We start from the raw sequence: 17,305 nt of genomic DNA, 5'->3' as shown, positions 1-17,305 counted from the left end.
GGGGAAAAACCTTGGATTCCCACTTCACTCTGCACTCCAAGATGAATTCGAAAGAGCAATACAAATGATAGAAAATGAAGCCATAACAGCGTTAGAAATAAAGATGGGAGATTTTTGCAATCTCAGCGTGGGGAAGGCTTTTCCAAGCATGTCATAAAACACAGAAGCCAAAGAAAAAGTTAATAAATTCACTTCCGTAAAAATAAAATCTGCGTGGTGGACGACAGGGGAAACTCACCAAGGGGTTGTCATGTGACAGTTAAGACCTGTTACATATGGCCACATGCCCGTTCATTTATTAGTTCATTTATTTACTCCTTGGAACAATCAATGAGGTTGGCGTTATTACCCCCATTCCACAGATGGGGAGAGTGAGGCACAGAGAGCTTAAGAAACTTGCCCAAGATCGTAAAGTGAAAAAAGCCCAAGGTGTGGTATATGATACTGGCATTGGTGAAAACACAGGGGATAAGGGTAGAGACGTGATTTTGCAGGAAATCTCTCCCAAATGATAAGACGGTGGTCACTTTATCGCCTCCTGGATGGATGACGGAGTAGCGGGAAGCAGGGGTGGGAAGGAGACGTCTCACTGATTCCCTTTGGTACAAACACGCTGAAAGCAAAAGCGGAGACCGGGAAACTACAGAAGCGGCCCCAAGAATTCAAAGAGGCTGGTGTCTTGTGCAGACCCAGCCCTGTCCCCAGCCCTGGAGGACCCCGCCTCCGGTCAGCGGTGTTGGGCCCAGGAATGAGCACGTTCTGTTCTGCTTAAGCTGTTTAAGGAGGCATGAAACCAAGAAGCGGTTGTAGCTACGCTTTCTTTACAAAATGGTCAGAAAAATCACTGTCTGTCTGCCCCACCCATCTTTGCTGGGCCACATTAGGCACCTGGACGGTGCCTGGTCCTGGTGCACCCGTTGGCGCCTGCGTAGTGGCGCCTCCTAGACTCCACCCACGGAGCCTCCAAGCAACCTCGCTCAGGGGCACCGCGCCCCCTGCAAGCTCCCCTTACCCGACGCCCCCTGTCGGTCGTGCATAGGCCCTCCTCCATAAATGTTGGTTGGTAGAATGAACGAACGAATGCTAAAATTGGGCGGCACAAGGTCAACGCACAAGTGAACTGTGTTCCCACCTTGCTTCTCCGGGTGTCCGCTTCTGTCGGAATTCCAGAGGAGGGAGGGAGCGGGGAGTTGGCTTGCCACCCCCCATCTCCCAGTCTGCTTAGAGCTGCAAGGTCTGCATCAGCCGGAATTACATTCTCAGGTTAATCCCCGCCCCCCACACCCCGCCCCCGAAAGCCTTTCCCAAGACACTACCCAGGGTCGCACGGATTGAGCACAACGCCCTAATATTGGCAGCCCCTTTCCGTCGATTGCTGTCAATCCACAGGGTTTGATTTCATACCCAAGAGCCCTCCCAGGTCCCCAGCAGCTTCCATTCCATTGCAGAAGGGGAGCTGCGTTGCCCACCACACCGAAGAGCATTCTTCGAGAGAGTGCAGTTCTGATCTAAAGAGGAAATAGCCATTATCAGGAAAGTAGCTAACAGCCAGGAGAACTCCGATGTGCCAGGCACTGCGCTCAGCCAACACGCAATCTCTGATTTCATCCTCCGTGCAAATGTATGAACTAGTAGGTATCACTCTGGGCCCCAACTCACAGATGAGGAAACTGAGTCTAGAAGCATTGAGCAGCTTACCTAGGAATCCCTGATGCCACAATCCAAGTTATACTGATGTTTCTTGACTACTTATTATATGCCAGCCTTGCATGGTGCATTGGGCCATGCATTGGCTGTTTTAAAATTAATTAAAATGAAATAAAATTAAAAACCCAGTTCTATAGTTACATTAGCCGCATTTTGCACTGGTCTGGTGGCCATTGTACTGGACAGTGCGTCTCCATCAGTACAGAAAGTTCTTCCGGGCAGGCTGGTCTAGAAACTCCAGTCCCACCTAGCAGATAGTATCAGGCAGATAGTATCCCAAGTCACAGGAAGGGACTCTGACGTCCCAAGACGGATGCTGAGTCACTTCCCCAAGCTCTCCCAGCCTCCAGACTGGACCCCAAGTTAGTCTGACTTTTCAATCCCTGCTCTTTTTTCTAGCAGGTTCCACTTGCCACCCTGTAGGAAGGAGTGAGATATCCAATCAACAGAGTCCTGATTTGATGATCCATTAGAAAAAAAAAATCATAGTTTTCTGAAAAGGGATTTTTGAAGAGTATTACCTAGTGGAAATAAACCATAGTGCAGTCATTTTATTTATTAAGATTTTACTTATCTATGAGAGAGAGTGAGAACAAGCAGAAGCAGGGGGAGCAGGAGAGGGAGAAGTAGACTCCCCACTCAGGAAGGAGCCCTATGCAGGACTCGATCCCAGGACCCTGGGATCATGACCTGAGCTGAAGGCAGATGCTTAACTGACTGAGCTACCCAGGCACCCAAGGACAGGTGCTTTCGAGTAAATATGGGCTATTGCTGTTTTAAAACTACCTTGTTGCTTTCTCTGCAGAATTATCACTGTATCTCCCAGGGCAGACACAGACTTAAGCATTTTCCAGGTCTTCGGGGATAAGGCTTTACTGGACACAGTTAAAGGGATGGCTCCCTGGAGGGACGAGGAAATGGAGGAGGGGGGAATTCTTTCGCCAACATAAGCAAAATCGAGATTTACTTGTGAAGGTCGAACAGACCTTTTCTGCGTATTTCTACTTAATTCCGTCTTGAATGTGAAGCCGCCAAGCTCCACAGGGGCGCCAGAGAGCCCATCTCTATTTACTTTTCACTTGGAAGGGACGGGTTGAAACATAATCCCAAACCAGAAACGAAAGCAAGATGCTTGGAGCCTCCAATAGGGAGAGCTGATATTGCCAAGCAGGTGTAGATTCACATGCTTTAAAGACCAGCTGGCGGGAAGACAGAGTTAATGCTCTGTTGTGAAAATCGAGGAGTCGAATCCAGACCCTCCCTGGCCCTCGCGCCACCCCCTTCCAGGCGGGCAGGGTCCTCCAGGGACAGCAGCCTCACTCGAGGACGCTCCTCGGTTGGATGGGCTTTAAGCAGCGGTTTTCAAAGTTGGCTCTACTTAGAATGGCCGGGAGCTTCTGCTGGCCTAGCAAATCAGAGTCCCGGGGGTGGGACCAGGTGTCACTATTTGCGAGACTGCCCAGGTTAACTCCAACCAGCCGCTGAGGTTAAGCCAGGGGCCAGGAGCACCCCCACCCCCGTCCCCTTGAATTGCGGGCCCAGCTCTCCCTCATTTAACATGGGTGCTGACCCGCAAGGGAGTCACAGCGTGCTCCCACCTGCTCTCCTCCATGGTGCATAGCTGGCTGTGCAGGTGTGACGGGGAAACAAACCCCTTGAGAACTGAAAACCGGCGGGATGCTCCGGCCCACCGAGACCTCTGACGTCAGAACGCCTGGCGCGAGGGTGGGGGAGGGGAGCGCTCTGTTGTTTGTCCAGAAAGTGCGGGTTCGGGCTGACTGGTCCTCAACAACCTTCTGGTTTTCAGATGCTGTGATGGGAGGAGAGGGATCTGACCGAGGTGAAGACAGGAATGGAAAAAAGGAAGTGCGAATAAAAAACAAGCCCACCCAACTGGCGATCATATTTGATTGCTTCCAACACTTGGTACCTGAGACCACTGCTGGATACACGAGAGAGACACAAGGGAGGGGCTTGTGGCGTTTTTACGAACTGTGAAAAACACTTTGTCACAGAATATTTTGTGGCCTTGTTGCCAGGCTGTGGGTTCAGTGATCTGCAGAGATTGGCTCTGGGCCACTAGGACCTTCATTTCCACTGCAGGCATCAACCCGCGTCCTCCGCTGGCGCTCCCTTGGTCCTCAGAAACAGAAAGAGCCGAGCATTATCTACCCTGCGCTGCTGTGGAAATACCTCTTGTCCACGACAGTAATGATGCCAGCAGAGGCAAACACGAAGCAGCCCAAAGTAAAACTTCCCCGGGCTCCAGGCTCCGCGTCCCGGCTGGGCTGCGGGACGCCCTTGTTGGTTACCAAAGTGGCCACAGGGGGGCAGTGTTGCCCAAGGTTCTTACTGGCTCCGAAAGCCTGTCCATTGGATTCCAGCTTGAAAAGACTTTCTAAGTGTTAAAAAAACTGGATACCACCCTAAGAAAAAGAAATAAAACCAAGCTCCTGACACATGACACAACCACAATGGCACAGAACTTATAATAAAACTAAAGTAGTAACAATATGGAGCCAAATAAAAGTAAGACTTGTAAAAATGCTTCCAGAAAAGACTGAAGGCAAATAGAAAAATACGGCACCACATACAGAAAAATACCTTGATTTCATCGTAACAGTGGTGAGGCCAATGCACTTTACTTGCATTGCAGGTGTTTATTTTTTTATTTACTTCTCCTTTCTTAAAAATTTTATTTATTTATTTCTCAGAGAGAGAGAACACAAGCAGGGGGAGTGGCAGGCAGAAGCAGAAGCAGGCTTCCCACCGAGCAGGAAGCCAGATGCAGGACTTGATCCCAGGACCCTGGGATCATGACCTGAGCTGAAGGCAGATGCTTAACTGACTAAGCCACCCAGGTGCCCCTAATGTTGCAGGTGTTGAAACTAGAACCTTGGAATACAAGTGTGAGCGGAATCCTAACTTACGAATTTGCACATTTTCCCTCTCTGCTGAGGATGTTCACTTTACTTTAACTTTATCCATGGTGCATATGTAACCCTTTCCAGGACAGAGGCCTCCGGGCTGGGGATTAGGGTACCTTCACCCAGGACATGGTGAGTGGAGTCAGAACCTGAAAGTCACAATGACTCCAAACTTGTTTTGTCCGTCTCGGGGCTGGGGGAGAAGGGGGCTGGGCAGTGGAGGGTCCCACAAAGTGAGGAGTGTGGGGATGATGGGAGGGTGCCCTGGACACTCCCTCTACTTGGACTCAGCCCCCTTCTGCCCTTCCTTGGGTCATGCCTTCCTTTGACTCACGGGTAGAAGGCAGTCCTTCAGGTTGTTTGGGAATAGCTGTCCCACGAGCCAGCCACAGCTGTCCTTGTCTTCCGCTCATTCCACCGACCTCCAGGTAGGATGGTGACCCGCTCCGGAAGGAGAAAGCCTGAAACCCAGCTGGCCCCAAACCATGGATGTGACCCGGACCCATCACCTCTTCCTGGAGCACCTGTCTTCTCTGGGGATAAGAGACACGTACTCAGAAATCCAAATGTCAATGACACAACCATTGTCACCACTGCGATTACAGCCAAGTGTTTGGAAATTTGAAATGAAAGAAAAGCAACCTCATGAAAAGCCGTCCTCATGCATTGTGTGTCTGCTTCTTAGGATGACAGAAAGGACCAGCTGTGACCTTAGGGCTTCTTCACTGGCAAACACAGACAGCTGACATGGGCTTAAACACACATCGATTTTTCTGTGTTTTAAAAACGTGTCAGTCCTTCGGCTCTGGTAGTAGAACTAAACTAGAAATTTAAAAGGGTCCAGTGTCCATTGCTCAGAAACGATGTCCTGAGAGGCAGCCTCTTCAAAAATATTATTCTGGCAATTTGACCCAGGGAGAGGGGCAACTTTTACAGATATTTAAAAAGAAGTGTAATTCACTGTGTGTGTGTGTACGTATGGAATTTTCCAAAACCAGCTACTTACAAAATGCTTTCACACTTTTGTATGCTAGTTTCTAAATGGACAGTTGACTGAAAGAACAAGAATACGATCAATTATTTTAAAGGGTGGTTTTTATTGAGTAAGGATTTTCTCCTAAGCAATTTGTAACTTTCCATAGACCTAAGATTCTCACATATATGGGATATGTATATATATATACCCACACATACACAAAGATACCAGGAAGTCTTTGAGTTGACCCAGAGGCTAGGGTCACAAGATACTGATGCCCTTGAAACAACCTTCAGTGCATCTCCGGGTGCTTCCCGTTGCCACCGATGCTCTCAAGTTTCGTCTTTCAGAGCTTGAGAAAAGTCCGTAGTACCTCTTACTATCCTGCCACCTTAACCCCTTGAGCGACTCTCACTCCTTTATGTTCCATCACCTGATCTCCCCAAATGGTCTCAGCTCTTCCCCAGATTCAAAACCAGGCAGGTACAAGATCATGAAAGTAGCCACCGCAGAACACGAGGTCATGACTCTCTCTTTGACATGAAAAGACCCCTTGGTGTCGGGGACAGTGTGTCTGGAGATGGCGGCGGGAAGGAGCGTCCAGAGCTAACACACTCAGCCTGAAACACAAAGGTCTGTAAATTGTGCTTTTTGTGGCTGATCAAGCTGGAGGCGGCCTGTTTCCAAATGAGTCTGTCCCTTCTGCCTTCTGCCCTCTGCCCACGGAGAGTTGAATCCAGAAGATAATGTTTAAGCAGTGGTGTGTGCTGGGAGGGCAGAAATGTACTCATTCAGGCTTCCCTCCCTGCCCCTACCAGGGTGTCTTAGCTCAATGCTTAGAAAGCTCTGGAGGTTCATTAACTATGGAATTAGTCCTCACCTGGATGTGTTCCTGGACCTCCAACTCACACGTTCATAACTCTAGTGTTTCTAAACCTCGTGGAGATACCCTGTCGTTGGAGCCGGGCTGGGAAGGACAGCTCCCAGGGCAGGAGCAGCCTCAGAGAGCCAGCCCAGGTTCTGTCTCCAGAGGGCTATGTTCAAGCTCACAAAACCAGACCCTTCCTCTTCCACCAGCCCCTCCTGCTTTTGACCTGAACCTCATCTTCTTTCCATGCTTGAAGTCTTCCTTAGGGCATCTCCAGTGTGCATGCTTGATGCCTGCAAGTTCTGTCTGTCTCCCCTCTGCCCCTTACCTCCAACCCAAATCCATCCCAAGTTCTGCTGACTCTCATCCTACATGCTGTGAAAATACTCTCCGCTTCCCATCCCTGGTGCCTGGACCTACATGGAAGCCCCCTCACCTCGCCTGCATGTTGTTGGCCTCCCTGCCCTAAATGCTCACCTTCCCAGGGCATCCTTTGGCCATGCAATGAGCTCACTGCAACAGCAACTGGGGTATTCCCTGCTCTGTCTTTGACAAGCGGTGCTGTGCACGCTTCCCAGGGTCCGGGCTCGCCTTGCCTTCCCGAGCCAGTGCCAGTCCTCCCACAGCCGCCGAGCCACCTGTGGGTGTGGGGTATGCAGCTTGGAGCTGCTCCCTCCCCTCTCCCAGCAGAGGATCCCCTTCTCACTGAAGAAGCTCTCCCAGTTCTCCCCTGGTCCTGAACATCTGTGAAACTTACCAACCATGCCTTGGAGGGCAGATCACACTTGGAAGACATCGTTTCTTAACCAATCGCGACAAGGACTTGCTTTAAGCACATTTGCAACTGCCCCTGTTTCCTCCAGCAGGTCAGAAACTATACAATATGTGTCTTGATTCATTTTGGTATTCCTCCTCAGGTTAACCAAACTCAAGAATCAGCAGTTCTCTGAGGATTTTTTTTTTAATAATGAACTTCTGCAGCAAAGGGAGAATGTGCCAATAAGTTGATGTATGTGGAGCAGAGATGAGAAGGTTGCTGTGTCATCGACGTATACGGATTTGGCTCTCCGGAAGTGACAGCCTCTAATGATCTAATATATTTAGAAGAGAGGCCAGATGGATGGATGAATCTTAGACCCACTAGGACAGTGACTTCCTTTTAAAGAACCACTCCCACCCCCAGGCTGTGTACAACGACCTGATCCAGGTCACAAGCCGACAGAGATTTCCTGCTCCCCGGTGGACCGAGTGTAAACCGAGCTTGCTCTGTCAGAGACATCTCCCAGGAAGACGGAGCAGCGTTTGCAGAAGCGTCTGACGATGTGCTTTCGGAAAAACTCCAAGAGGTAGCTTCTGAACTTCTCCCCGACGAAGGCGTAGATGATGGGGTTGATGCAACAGTGCGTCATGCCAAGCGTCTCTGTCACCTGCATGGCTTGGTCCAGCCTGTTGGAGCTGCTACAATTATTCAGACCGAAGGACTCCTGGAAGGTGCTCAGGAGAAGCACGATGTTGTAGGGAGCCCAGAAGAGAAAGTACACGATCATGATCACGAAAATGAGCCTCACGGCCTTGTGCCTCTTCTTCTCGTTTCGGCACCGGAGCAGGGTCTTGAGGATGGCCGAGTAGCAGATGACCATGACAACCAGGGGCAGGACCAGCCCCAAGACGTTCATCTTCAACGTCAGGAAGTTCTTCCAGAAACGGTACTGCGTGGGTGGGAAATGGGGGCTGCAAGTAAAGCGAGACCCCTCTTTTTGGGATCTGGTGAAGACGATCCCAGGGAGAGAGGCAAACACGGCCACCACCCAGGTGACCCCGCTTGTTGCCACCCCAAAGGTGACCGTCCTGGCCTTTACGGCGAACACGGCGTGGACGATCGCCAGGTACCTGTCGATGGTCAGGAGGATGATGAAGAAGATGCCGGTGAAGAAGCCTACGTAATAGAGCCCCGTCAAAAGCTGACACATCCTGTTTCCAAAGACCCACTGGTCCGCGGCGTAGTGGGCCCAGAACGGGATGGTGAGGAGGAAGAGCAGGTCGGAGACGGCCAGGTTGAGCAGGTAGATGTCGGTCATGCTCTTCAGCCTTTTGCAGTTGATGAGGATGAGGACAACCAGCATGTTGCCCACGAAGCCGAAGATGAACACCAGCGAGTAGAGCGGGGGCAGGAGCCCGGCAGCGATCAGTCTCACGTCGGTCTTCTGACAGGGCTCTGACATCCCGTAATCAATGTCATAGTATGGAGTCGACGTTTGATAATTCATCTTGCTCTATCCTGTGAATAAAGAAAAAGTGATCTTTTCTAAAGCCCTAGAATGTACGGAATGGTCCACCATGAGCACAAAGGGTCTTACAGGCTTTCAACATTGGTGCCTCGATTTCCACATTCAACTGAGTTCCCTTATGTGGCCGAACAAAGGACTTTTGCAGGAAAGGGAAGGATCACTGCGAGCATCTCTGCTCGCTGCGCTGCACGGAGAGCCTGACTCTCCGGGAAATTCACAAAAGCGTCGTCTTACCAAATAAAATCTGGTGCTCTGTGGTCACACGGAGCGAATGCAGCTTTGATCACCATTTCAAGGGACTGACTCAGATGCTAACACTGTCTTACCATCTACCATTCCCTGGGCTGAGCTTACACAGAACATCACCCTTCCCCTGCTAGTAACCATGAACAGTTCCCCAGGGCACTCTGTGGGCCAACCGCTGTTCTGAGCTTCACACCCATTCATTCAATTAATCCTCAAGGTCACTGTAGGAGTCAGGTCATGTTATTGTCCCCAGGTTGCAGATGAGAACCTCAAAGCCCAGGGAGGATGAGTAACTTGCCCAAAGACACACAGCTAGGAAGCAACTGATTTCAAAGGCAGACAGCCTGTGCTCTTATCCACCTGCTACCCCAGTCTCTCACTTCATGGTGAGAGAACTGGGACGTGGCATCACCAGCCTGGCGCCTCAATACAGTCAGAACGAAATGGGCTAAAGCCCAGGTTCCTCCAGAAGGCCGTAGGAGCCAGCAGCCCACTGTTAAATCCAGACTCCCATTCTCACATTTGCTCTCATATTGGCTTGCCTGGTCTATTTCCATTCCATTGCTTGATTGAGAAGTGTCTTTAATTAATCCCTGTGGGTCTCAAGCCCCCTGGACCTCAGATTAGGCAGCTGGGAGGAAGATACAGAAATTTTCACCTTAAATTCTGACCCAGAACCTGAATCATTACACTAAATGTCCTGTGGAACTGATATATTAAAGGGAAACTTAATTTGATATTTGTTATATGATATTAATTTGGACAATATTTAGCTTCCCCCTTTTTTGGGGGAAACAAACACACACACACACACACAAACAAAAGAGTCTGACTTAGATACAACTTCTGCTTGGAGACACATTCAGATGGCATCCTGTCCCGGGGAGGGGGGTAGGTTCAGTTCTTCTTACCAGAGATAATCTCTGCCAAGATTCTGCCAAGAATCATCTGTCTTGAAAAGCTTTCTTTTGAAAATTGAAGCTTCTTTCCTTCTTTTTTTTCATTCTTTCTCTCCCTCTTTCTTCCTCCTTTCTTCCTTCCTTTCTTTCCTTCTTTCTCTTTCTTTCTTTTTCTTTCTCATTCTTTCTCTTTCTTTCTTTCTTTCTTTCTTTCTTTCTTTCTTTCTTTCTTTCTTTCTTTCTTTCTCTCTCTTTTTCTTTCTTTCCACTCTCTTTCTCTTTCTTTCTTTCTTTCCTTCTTTCTATATTGATCCCTTTACAATCTTTCATTCACAATCGTCTTTTGTATCTTTGATGTTATCACAATCTGAAACTCATTCTAAATTCTAATTCTTTTCTTCTCTCAAAGATTATATTTCAAGATAGCTCTAGGAGCACCTGGTGTTTGTCTAATGGGTTTCCTGTAAGCTTTTACACATCACAGAAGCTGAGCTAACTAACAGGCGAAGTGGCTGAAAGGTGACTTACCAGGAGGGTTCTCGTAGGGGGACGGATGTCTCAGCTCCTCTGACCAGCTGAGCTGTGCAAATCGAACATATAGGCAGCCTAAAAGTAGGAAATGCACAGTTTCTGCTGAAAGGGGGAGGCGGAGTTTTAGTGAATAAGTATATTGCCTGGGCCAAAAAAAAAAAAAAAATCAGAGAACAGTTCTTCTTTTTCAACTTAAAATAGGTTGGAGACTAGATGTCTGGCCTGAGAGCTTATTCATGGGTTTCCCTGATCACATATATGTCTTTTGTTTTCTACTCATCCAGCTACACAGAATCTGTTGGAAAATAGGATCGAAGGATGTTAGAACTAGAGGATTATTCGCGTTTATCGAGTCAAAAGCCTTCATTTTGCTGGAAGAAATTGCTGCTTGAGAGGTCAATGGTTTATTTGTACAAGACCACAGGGCTTATCAATGGGGAGGCTAAACAGGAGAGATTCTGATTCTCTGACTATTTGTCCTCAATCAAAGCTACTGAAGCCAACTTGAAATTGAGAGGGGAATGCTTCCTATGAACCCTGTGGTCCCCTTTGCCCACGTTCCCCCCCATCCCCTGTGCCTACCCCAGCTCACACTCATACCTCACCCCCCACCAGTACTATTTTTCTCTGCATACGAAAACAACTGATTGTCTAAAGGGCTTTACTTGTAGGTTCCCCTGTGATCTAAACACGTTGCCCGTCTTCCTTGGGGTTGCGTATGTCGTGGGGCACGTCATGATGAATTTCCTCCACCTGGTTGCTCCGTGGCAGCCCTCCAGATCAGCAGGCGTTCGTGAGTGCCTGCACTCTGCCAGATACATACAGCAGAGATCCTGCCTCCAAGGACACAGTCTCTCTGCAGCTGTGAGAAATTGTCCGCATAAAATAAGCAACAGTTGACGGCGTAGGGTCAGGTTCAGGAGTCTATGACAATCCCATATGCAGTCACAGAGAGCTTTCTTGGTGGAGTGGTTACTTATCTAAAAACCTCAACTGTTGACTACCGAGCCGAGAACACAGGGGACAGCACTTTGAACCTCAACAGCGCCCTCTGGGGTCTTCCGCTTCCTCCACAACAGCATCAGCAGCATCGGCTTGTGGTCTAAGAAAGGGTGGCAGAGACCCCACACCTGTGGAGGCAGACTAACACAGGGCTAAGCCCTGGCCTCTGCAGCCAGACCGCCGGCGGCGCTTGAAGCACCGCCCTACCTCAGCTTTCCCGTCTGTGCAATGGGCTGAATAACAAGTTTATGGGGAGGGGCACGCGAGGCGGCCACACCCAGAATTTAGCACATAATATCTACTCGGGAAACATCAAACGCCTAATCACTCATTCCGTGATCCTTTCCTAGGGAGAGTATATTTGGTAAAATTTTAATGAAATTGGTTCCCGGGGTCCTGGTCTAGAGCAGAGAAGTCTCAGCGGCCTGGAAGCTGCAGGGGTGAAGCTAGCGTCTGGTGCTTGGAGAATAGACTAGAAGGAGATGACGGCTGGGACAGCCAGAAAAGCACAGAAATAGCCCAGTAATCAAGAACCACCCACCCAGGGCCATGCTTTTGGGTCACAACAGAACCCAACAATGGGTCATCATAACCAGGACAGTGAATCATGAAAAAAGAAAAGATCTTCAAGTTCATCCTGTGTATGCAAGTCAGGAGGCAATGATTAAGAACCCGACTCTGCTGACATGCTCCAGAAGTAAGTTCCAAGCTTCACCGTTGGCCACTTGGCACTGAATGAGCTTTTGAAACTCCCCAAGCCTTAGTTTTTCTTATCTGTAAAATGGGGGCAAAAAAAAAAACCAAACCCAAATCACAAACTTATTCGATAGGTCTGTGGTCAAGATCAAATGATATAAAAAGGGTAGGGTGCTTGGCAGATATCGGCTCTCTGTGGGCTATATGTAAAGGAGGCCTTATAGTTCACAAAAATATGAGTTCACAAAATGGGTAGCAAATCAATCAATATAAAATTTTGCAGAAAAGAGGCGGCATCAATAGTTTTGGTCCTTCAAAGAATAGCCTTGTGTTCACTGGTGGTAGTGTGTGTGTGTGTGTGTGTGTGTGTGTGTGTGTGTGTGTAGAACTCTCGGACGCTGCTGGATACATGTTATATTTCTGTATGTGACCAAGGGTGGCTTTTTACTTTCACCCCCGGAGCTGGAGCCTGGCCCTAGGAAGTTCTGTGCGTCCATCGTCAGGCGTGGCTGAGGATATGACGGGTGCTCGTCCCTAGAGGGCAGTATGGAGTAGCGGCGCGGGCATGGCGTCCCAGAGGGTGCTGCCCACCACCCCCACCCCTCCCAGTGTGCCCTTGGCAAGATACTTCCCCTCTCTGAGCTTCCATATCCTCATCTGTCAGGTGATGTGCTGGACCCGGGGGTCCCGAAGGCAGCTCCCCCATTCCATACTGGATGACTCTATGGCCAAGCTGGTTTGGACAGTACACATTCGGGGGGGAAACAGGGTGAGGATTCATAGAACATGGAAGCCCAGCTTAGCGGGTGCGTCACTTCTTTTGGGTTTCTGGGTCCAGAGGGGGCTTCAGGTCACCTCTCGGGAAGGAGCTTCATCCCAAGGAGTTACAAGGAAGTGAGGACCCACGGCAACTTCTTCAGCCTTGAATCAAGGAAACATTTCGGTCTGTCATGCCGTGACTGAGTTTCATGGTGTCTTTCATGATTCTCGTTTGTAGGGCTCTTGTTCTGCTGGGGATGGCATTCAGACTCCCATGAGAAATGGTCTTTTCACCGGTTTGTCACTCTAGACTCGATCGATGCCCATATCGGAGGGTGTCTTGTGCCCTCCCTCCTTTCAGGGAGCTGGCCAGTCTTTGAAATAGCTGCTCGGTGTCCAGACATTGAATCCACGCTGGGTGGGTGGTTGCACCTGCCACGCAGCAGCTCACACTCACACGGTTCCAGCCTGCCTCCAGGTCAATGCCAGGCAACAGCGGGATGGGCTGTGAACACCTTTCAGTTTTTAACACCGATGTCTAATAAAACCAACACACACTCACTGTATGGCGTTAGGAAAAACAGAAAAATGGAGAGTAGGGAAAAAATCAGACATATTCTCACAATCTCAAAACTATACTCTTGAACATAGGATGTGCTTCAGTCCGGACGTTTTCCCATGCATACTTTTTGATTAATTGTTCCCATATGTATACCAGTTCTATATGCTTTTCTCTCTGTTCTTTTTTTTTCCTGCTAAAGATTACAGTATAGGGGTGCGTGGGTGGCTCAGTCAGTTAGGCGTCTATCTTTGGTTCAGGTCATGATCTTGGGGTTCTGGGATTGAGCTCCGCATCGGGCTCCGTGCTCAGCAGGGAATCTGCTTGTCCCTCTCCCTCTGCCCCTCCTCTGGCTCTCAATCTCTCTGTCTCTCAAATAAATAAATAAAATCTTAAAAAAAAAAGATTACAGTATAGACATTTCTCCATGTTGTTAAAAAGTTCTCTTTCTATATAATTCTTACACTGTCATTTTTATGGTGGTATGATTCCTTCCTTCCTTCCTTCCTTCCTTCCTTCCTTCCTTCCTTCCTTCCTTCCTTTTTATGGCAGTATAATTTAGATGCAGCAAAGTGCAGTAATCCTAGGTGCACAACTTGGTCGAATTTTGATATGCATATACCCACATAACCACGCCCCTCCAGTTCGAGATGATAGAGCTTCATTCTATCACTCCAGAAGGTGGCCTCGCACCATACCCAGGGGTAAGGGCCACTCTGACTTCTGTCACCATGGATCATCACGTGCCTCTCCTTTTAAATTCATATATTTATGAATCATAGACAGTATCCTCTTCTGTGTCTGGCTTCTTTTGTTCAGTATAATGCCATAACCACATTTGCCACAGTTCTGTTATTAGACATTCATGCTCTTTCCATCAATCACTATTATGGACTGCTTGTTCTCAGTGTGGCTGCCAGTGCTCTGATATTCCCTACCAAGGAGAATGCTCCCAGTGTCCCCAAAGCCACCCTCACCAAGAAAGTCAGAGAATCCCATGGTCCTCAGAGAAAGGGGAAGAATCCTTCCCTACCACCTGTGTGTCTTAGCAACGATGCTAGGGTCCCATGACTCCCAACACTGCTTCACCTTTGGCCTCAGATACACTTCATGGTGGGTGAGGCTGGGGGTCATCATGCTGTCCTCTCAACCCCTGATGTCTCTGTCCTCCAGGTTCTTCCCAGAATGACCCCTTCCCAGCCCCTGCTCCATATCCCCATGCCCTGTGCAAGTCATCGAACCAAGTGGACACTTGCAGGCTGTCTACCTCCTCCCTTATCAGATACATCCAGATGTGGTAGAAACCCTTTAACTCAGCTGGGAAGTCTGCTTTATGCATTTTGGGTATTTCTTTCCAATCAGCACCCAGACATCGAGCTAATGCAACGTAGTGCACCATGAAGCTATGTAATAGGCCCACTGTGACTTCGGATCGGATCACACCTGCACCTCTGTCTTCAGCTCTATGCAAAACAGGATATCATGCAGGACTTTTCCTGTTACCCCAGAACTGGCAGTTATGGCCCGAGGCTGAGGGCAGAGAGGTGTTAAGTACCCTACAGTTCTAAGGAAAACCACTGACACCCGGGCTCACACATCTTCCCTGGGGGCTTACTAGAGTGGCAGAATCAGCTCTGTCCCCCTGTTTGTCATGTCAACTCCTTGCACCCCTGTCCTACAAGGAGAGAGATTTGGGTAGGAAAGGGTTATAGAAAGGGGTGGGCTTAATGGGGAGGTGAGTGGGGGGGGTCATCTCCTCAAAGCCAAGGGCATGGGGTCTGAGAAAATCATGTGAGGAGTGGGAGCTTGCAAGAAGGGGAGGCCGGCTCCTCTTTGCTGGGAGGGGCATCGTCTAGACAGCAGGCGAGCTGAGCAAGAGAAGAGGGGATTGGAGAGAGGAGATGGTGGAGACAGGGCATAGCAGTGAGGCAGCAAGGAGGTCCCGAGGATGTGAGAACAGCCCTGGGTCAAGTTACAAACATCGTGTCAGAGTGACAATGTCCCAATCTCAGTGACTCACCAAACCCAGGGCCAGCCCTCCCCTAAATTCACGGAGGTCAGCTCACCAGCCCGGAGGCCTCTTCTCTCTGATGAGCTCCCTCTTAGTGGCCCTTGGTGGCCCTTGCTGCTGCTGGTTAATCAACCCTGAAGCCATTTCAGTTTGTTAGGGAAATCCTAATAATGAGAAAAAGACAAAGCAGAGAAGGATGGGGTCTGGGTGACTCACTCCCAGGGCCTTTGAGCGTCACACATCGTGGAGGACGGCAAGGGGTGCGCTCTGCCCAGCCCCCAACTCCACCAGAAGTCTCAAGACACCCATCCCTGGGAATGATGATCTTCCCGGACATCTGCTTGTCTCAGACAGCCCACTCAAACGTTCTCCTTGGGATAAAGAAGACAGGTTTCCACTTCTAGAAATGGAGATCATCGGCAGCTTTTATTTTTTATTTATTTTTTTTTTTTTTTAAAGAATTTTATTTTATTTTTTTTTTTTAAAGATTTTATTTATTTATTTGACAGAGATAGAGACAGCCAGCGAGAGAGGGAACACAAGCAGGGGGAGTGGGAGAGGAAGAAGCAGGCTCATAGAGGAGGAGCCTGACGTGGGGCTCGATCCCGGAACGCCGGGATCACGCCCTGAGCCGAAGGCAGACGCTTTAACCGCTGTGCCACCCAGGCGCCCCCATCGGCAGCTTTTAAGCAGCAGTTTCTTTGGTGGCAATAAAATCCTACTATAGCTCTGACTGCCGTGATGTGGGACTATCATTGAGTGAGTGACTCTCTCCTCCGGGCTCTCAGAACATTTCACACATACCTCTCCTTCTGTGCCCTGCACGGTGCCTGGTGATTTACAACCCCTCCTCCCCTCCCCAGTCCCTGCACTTAGAGGGGTCTAAGAACACGGGAATTAACACACCCATCTCTATGTACCTGACCCAGACTGGCACCCGGAGGATCTTCAGGGGATGTTTGCCGCATTGAACTCCACGATGGAATAACAAATGCATACTTTCCTGAATTGTATTTATGAAGCCGCTATGTACCATGTGTGCTAATTAGCCTTTGTGCTTCTTGGCAAACAGCCCCCACGGCTCAGTGACTTAAAATAGCAAGCGTGGACTTCTTGCTCCTGTGACATGTGGCTGCCGTGTGTGGCTGGGTCTCTGGCTCTGTTCTCTGTGTCTTCTTTCTCGCTTGCCGTGGCACCTGCTGTGGCCCGGGGTGGATCTTCCCCTTGGCCGAGCAGGGAAAGCCAGAGGCTCAGCCCAACCATCTCTATCACTCTGTGTGGTTGAGGCAGATGGCGCTTCTGCTCAGTCTTTAGCGGCCGAGCCTCCTGTGGGTAGAGGGGGACACCTGCAAGGCACACTGTAAGTCCTAAGTCACACCGCAAGGACAGGCACGTGTCATCACACAGGGGAAGGAGTGAAAAGTGGCAAACAGGAAGACAATCTACCACACCACAGAATAACAAAATAGGCAGGCTTTTTATTATTATTATTATTATTATGGTTAGAACACTTAACATGCCATCTACCCTCTTAGCAGATTTTTAAATGGACAATACAGTACTCTATCAGCAGGGACAATGTTGTAAGCACATGTTTGGAACTTCTCGTCTTGTACAACTGAAATTTTATGCATATTGATCAACGTAAAAAGAAAATGCAGTGTATACATGCAATGGAATATTTTATTTGCCCTTATACAGAAGACGTCCTGCCGTATGCAGCGACACGGGTGAGCCGTGGGGACATTAGGCTGGGTGAAATAAACCTGTCATAGAAGGACAAATGCCATGTGACTCCCCTTACACGAGGCACCTAAAATAGAACCATGGATGTAA

The 17,305-nt window shown here is 49.1% G+C and overlaps 1 protein-coding gene across 1 annotated transcript; it reads right to left on the bottom strand.

Moving 5' to 3' along the window:
• Window positions 1–5,714: 5,714 nt before the first annotated feature.
• On the bottom strand, window positions 5,715–10,518 carry LOC113256790 (C-C chemokine receptor type 5). The gene is made up of 2 exons (XM_026500666.4): window positions 10,440–10,518; window positions 5,715–8,756 (listed from the first exon to the last, which is right to left on the bottom strand). The coding sequence occupies exon 2, from the start codon at window positions 8,743–8,745 to the stop codon at window positions 7,687–7,689; it is 1,059 nt and encodes a 352-aa protein (XP_026356451.1). The 5' UTR covers window positions 8,746–8,756; window positions 10,440–10,518; the 3' UTR covers window positions 5,715–7,686.
• Window positions 10,519–17,305: the final 6,787 nt, after the last annotated feature.

The sequence above is a fragment of the Ursus arctos genome, unplaced genomic scaffold (genome assembly GCF_023065955.2).
Source record: "Ursus arctos isolate Adak ecotype North America unplaced genomic scaffold, UrsArc2.0 scaffold_14, whole genome shotgun sequence".
In the NCBI taxonomy this organism is placed as follows: domain Eukaryota; kingdom Metazoa; phylum Chordata; class Mammalia; order Carnivora; family Ursidae; genus Ursus; species Ursus arctos.
The sequence above is the reverse complement of the archived record's forward strand: the minus strand, read 5'-3'. Positions and strand labels throughout refer to the sequence as shown.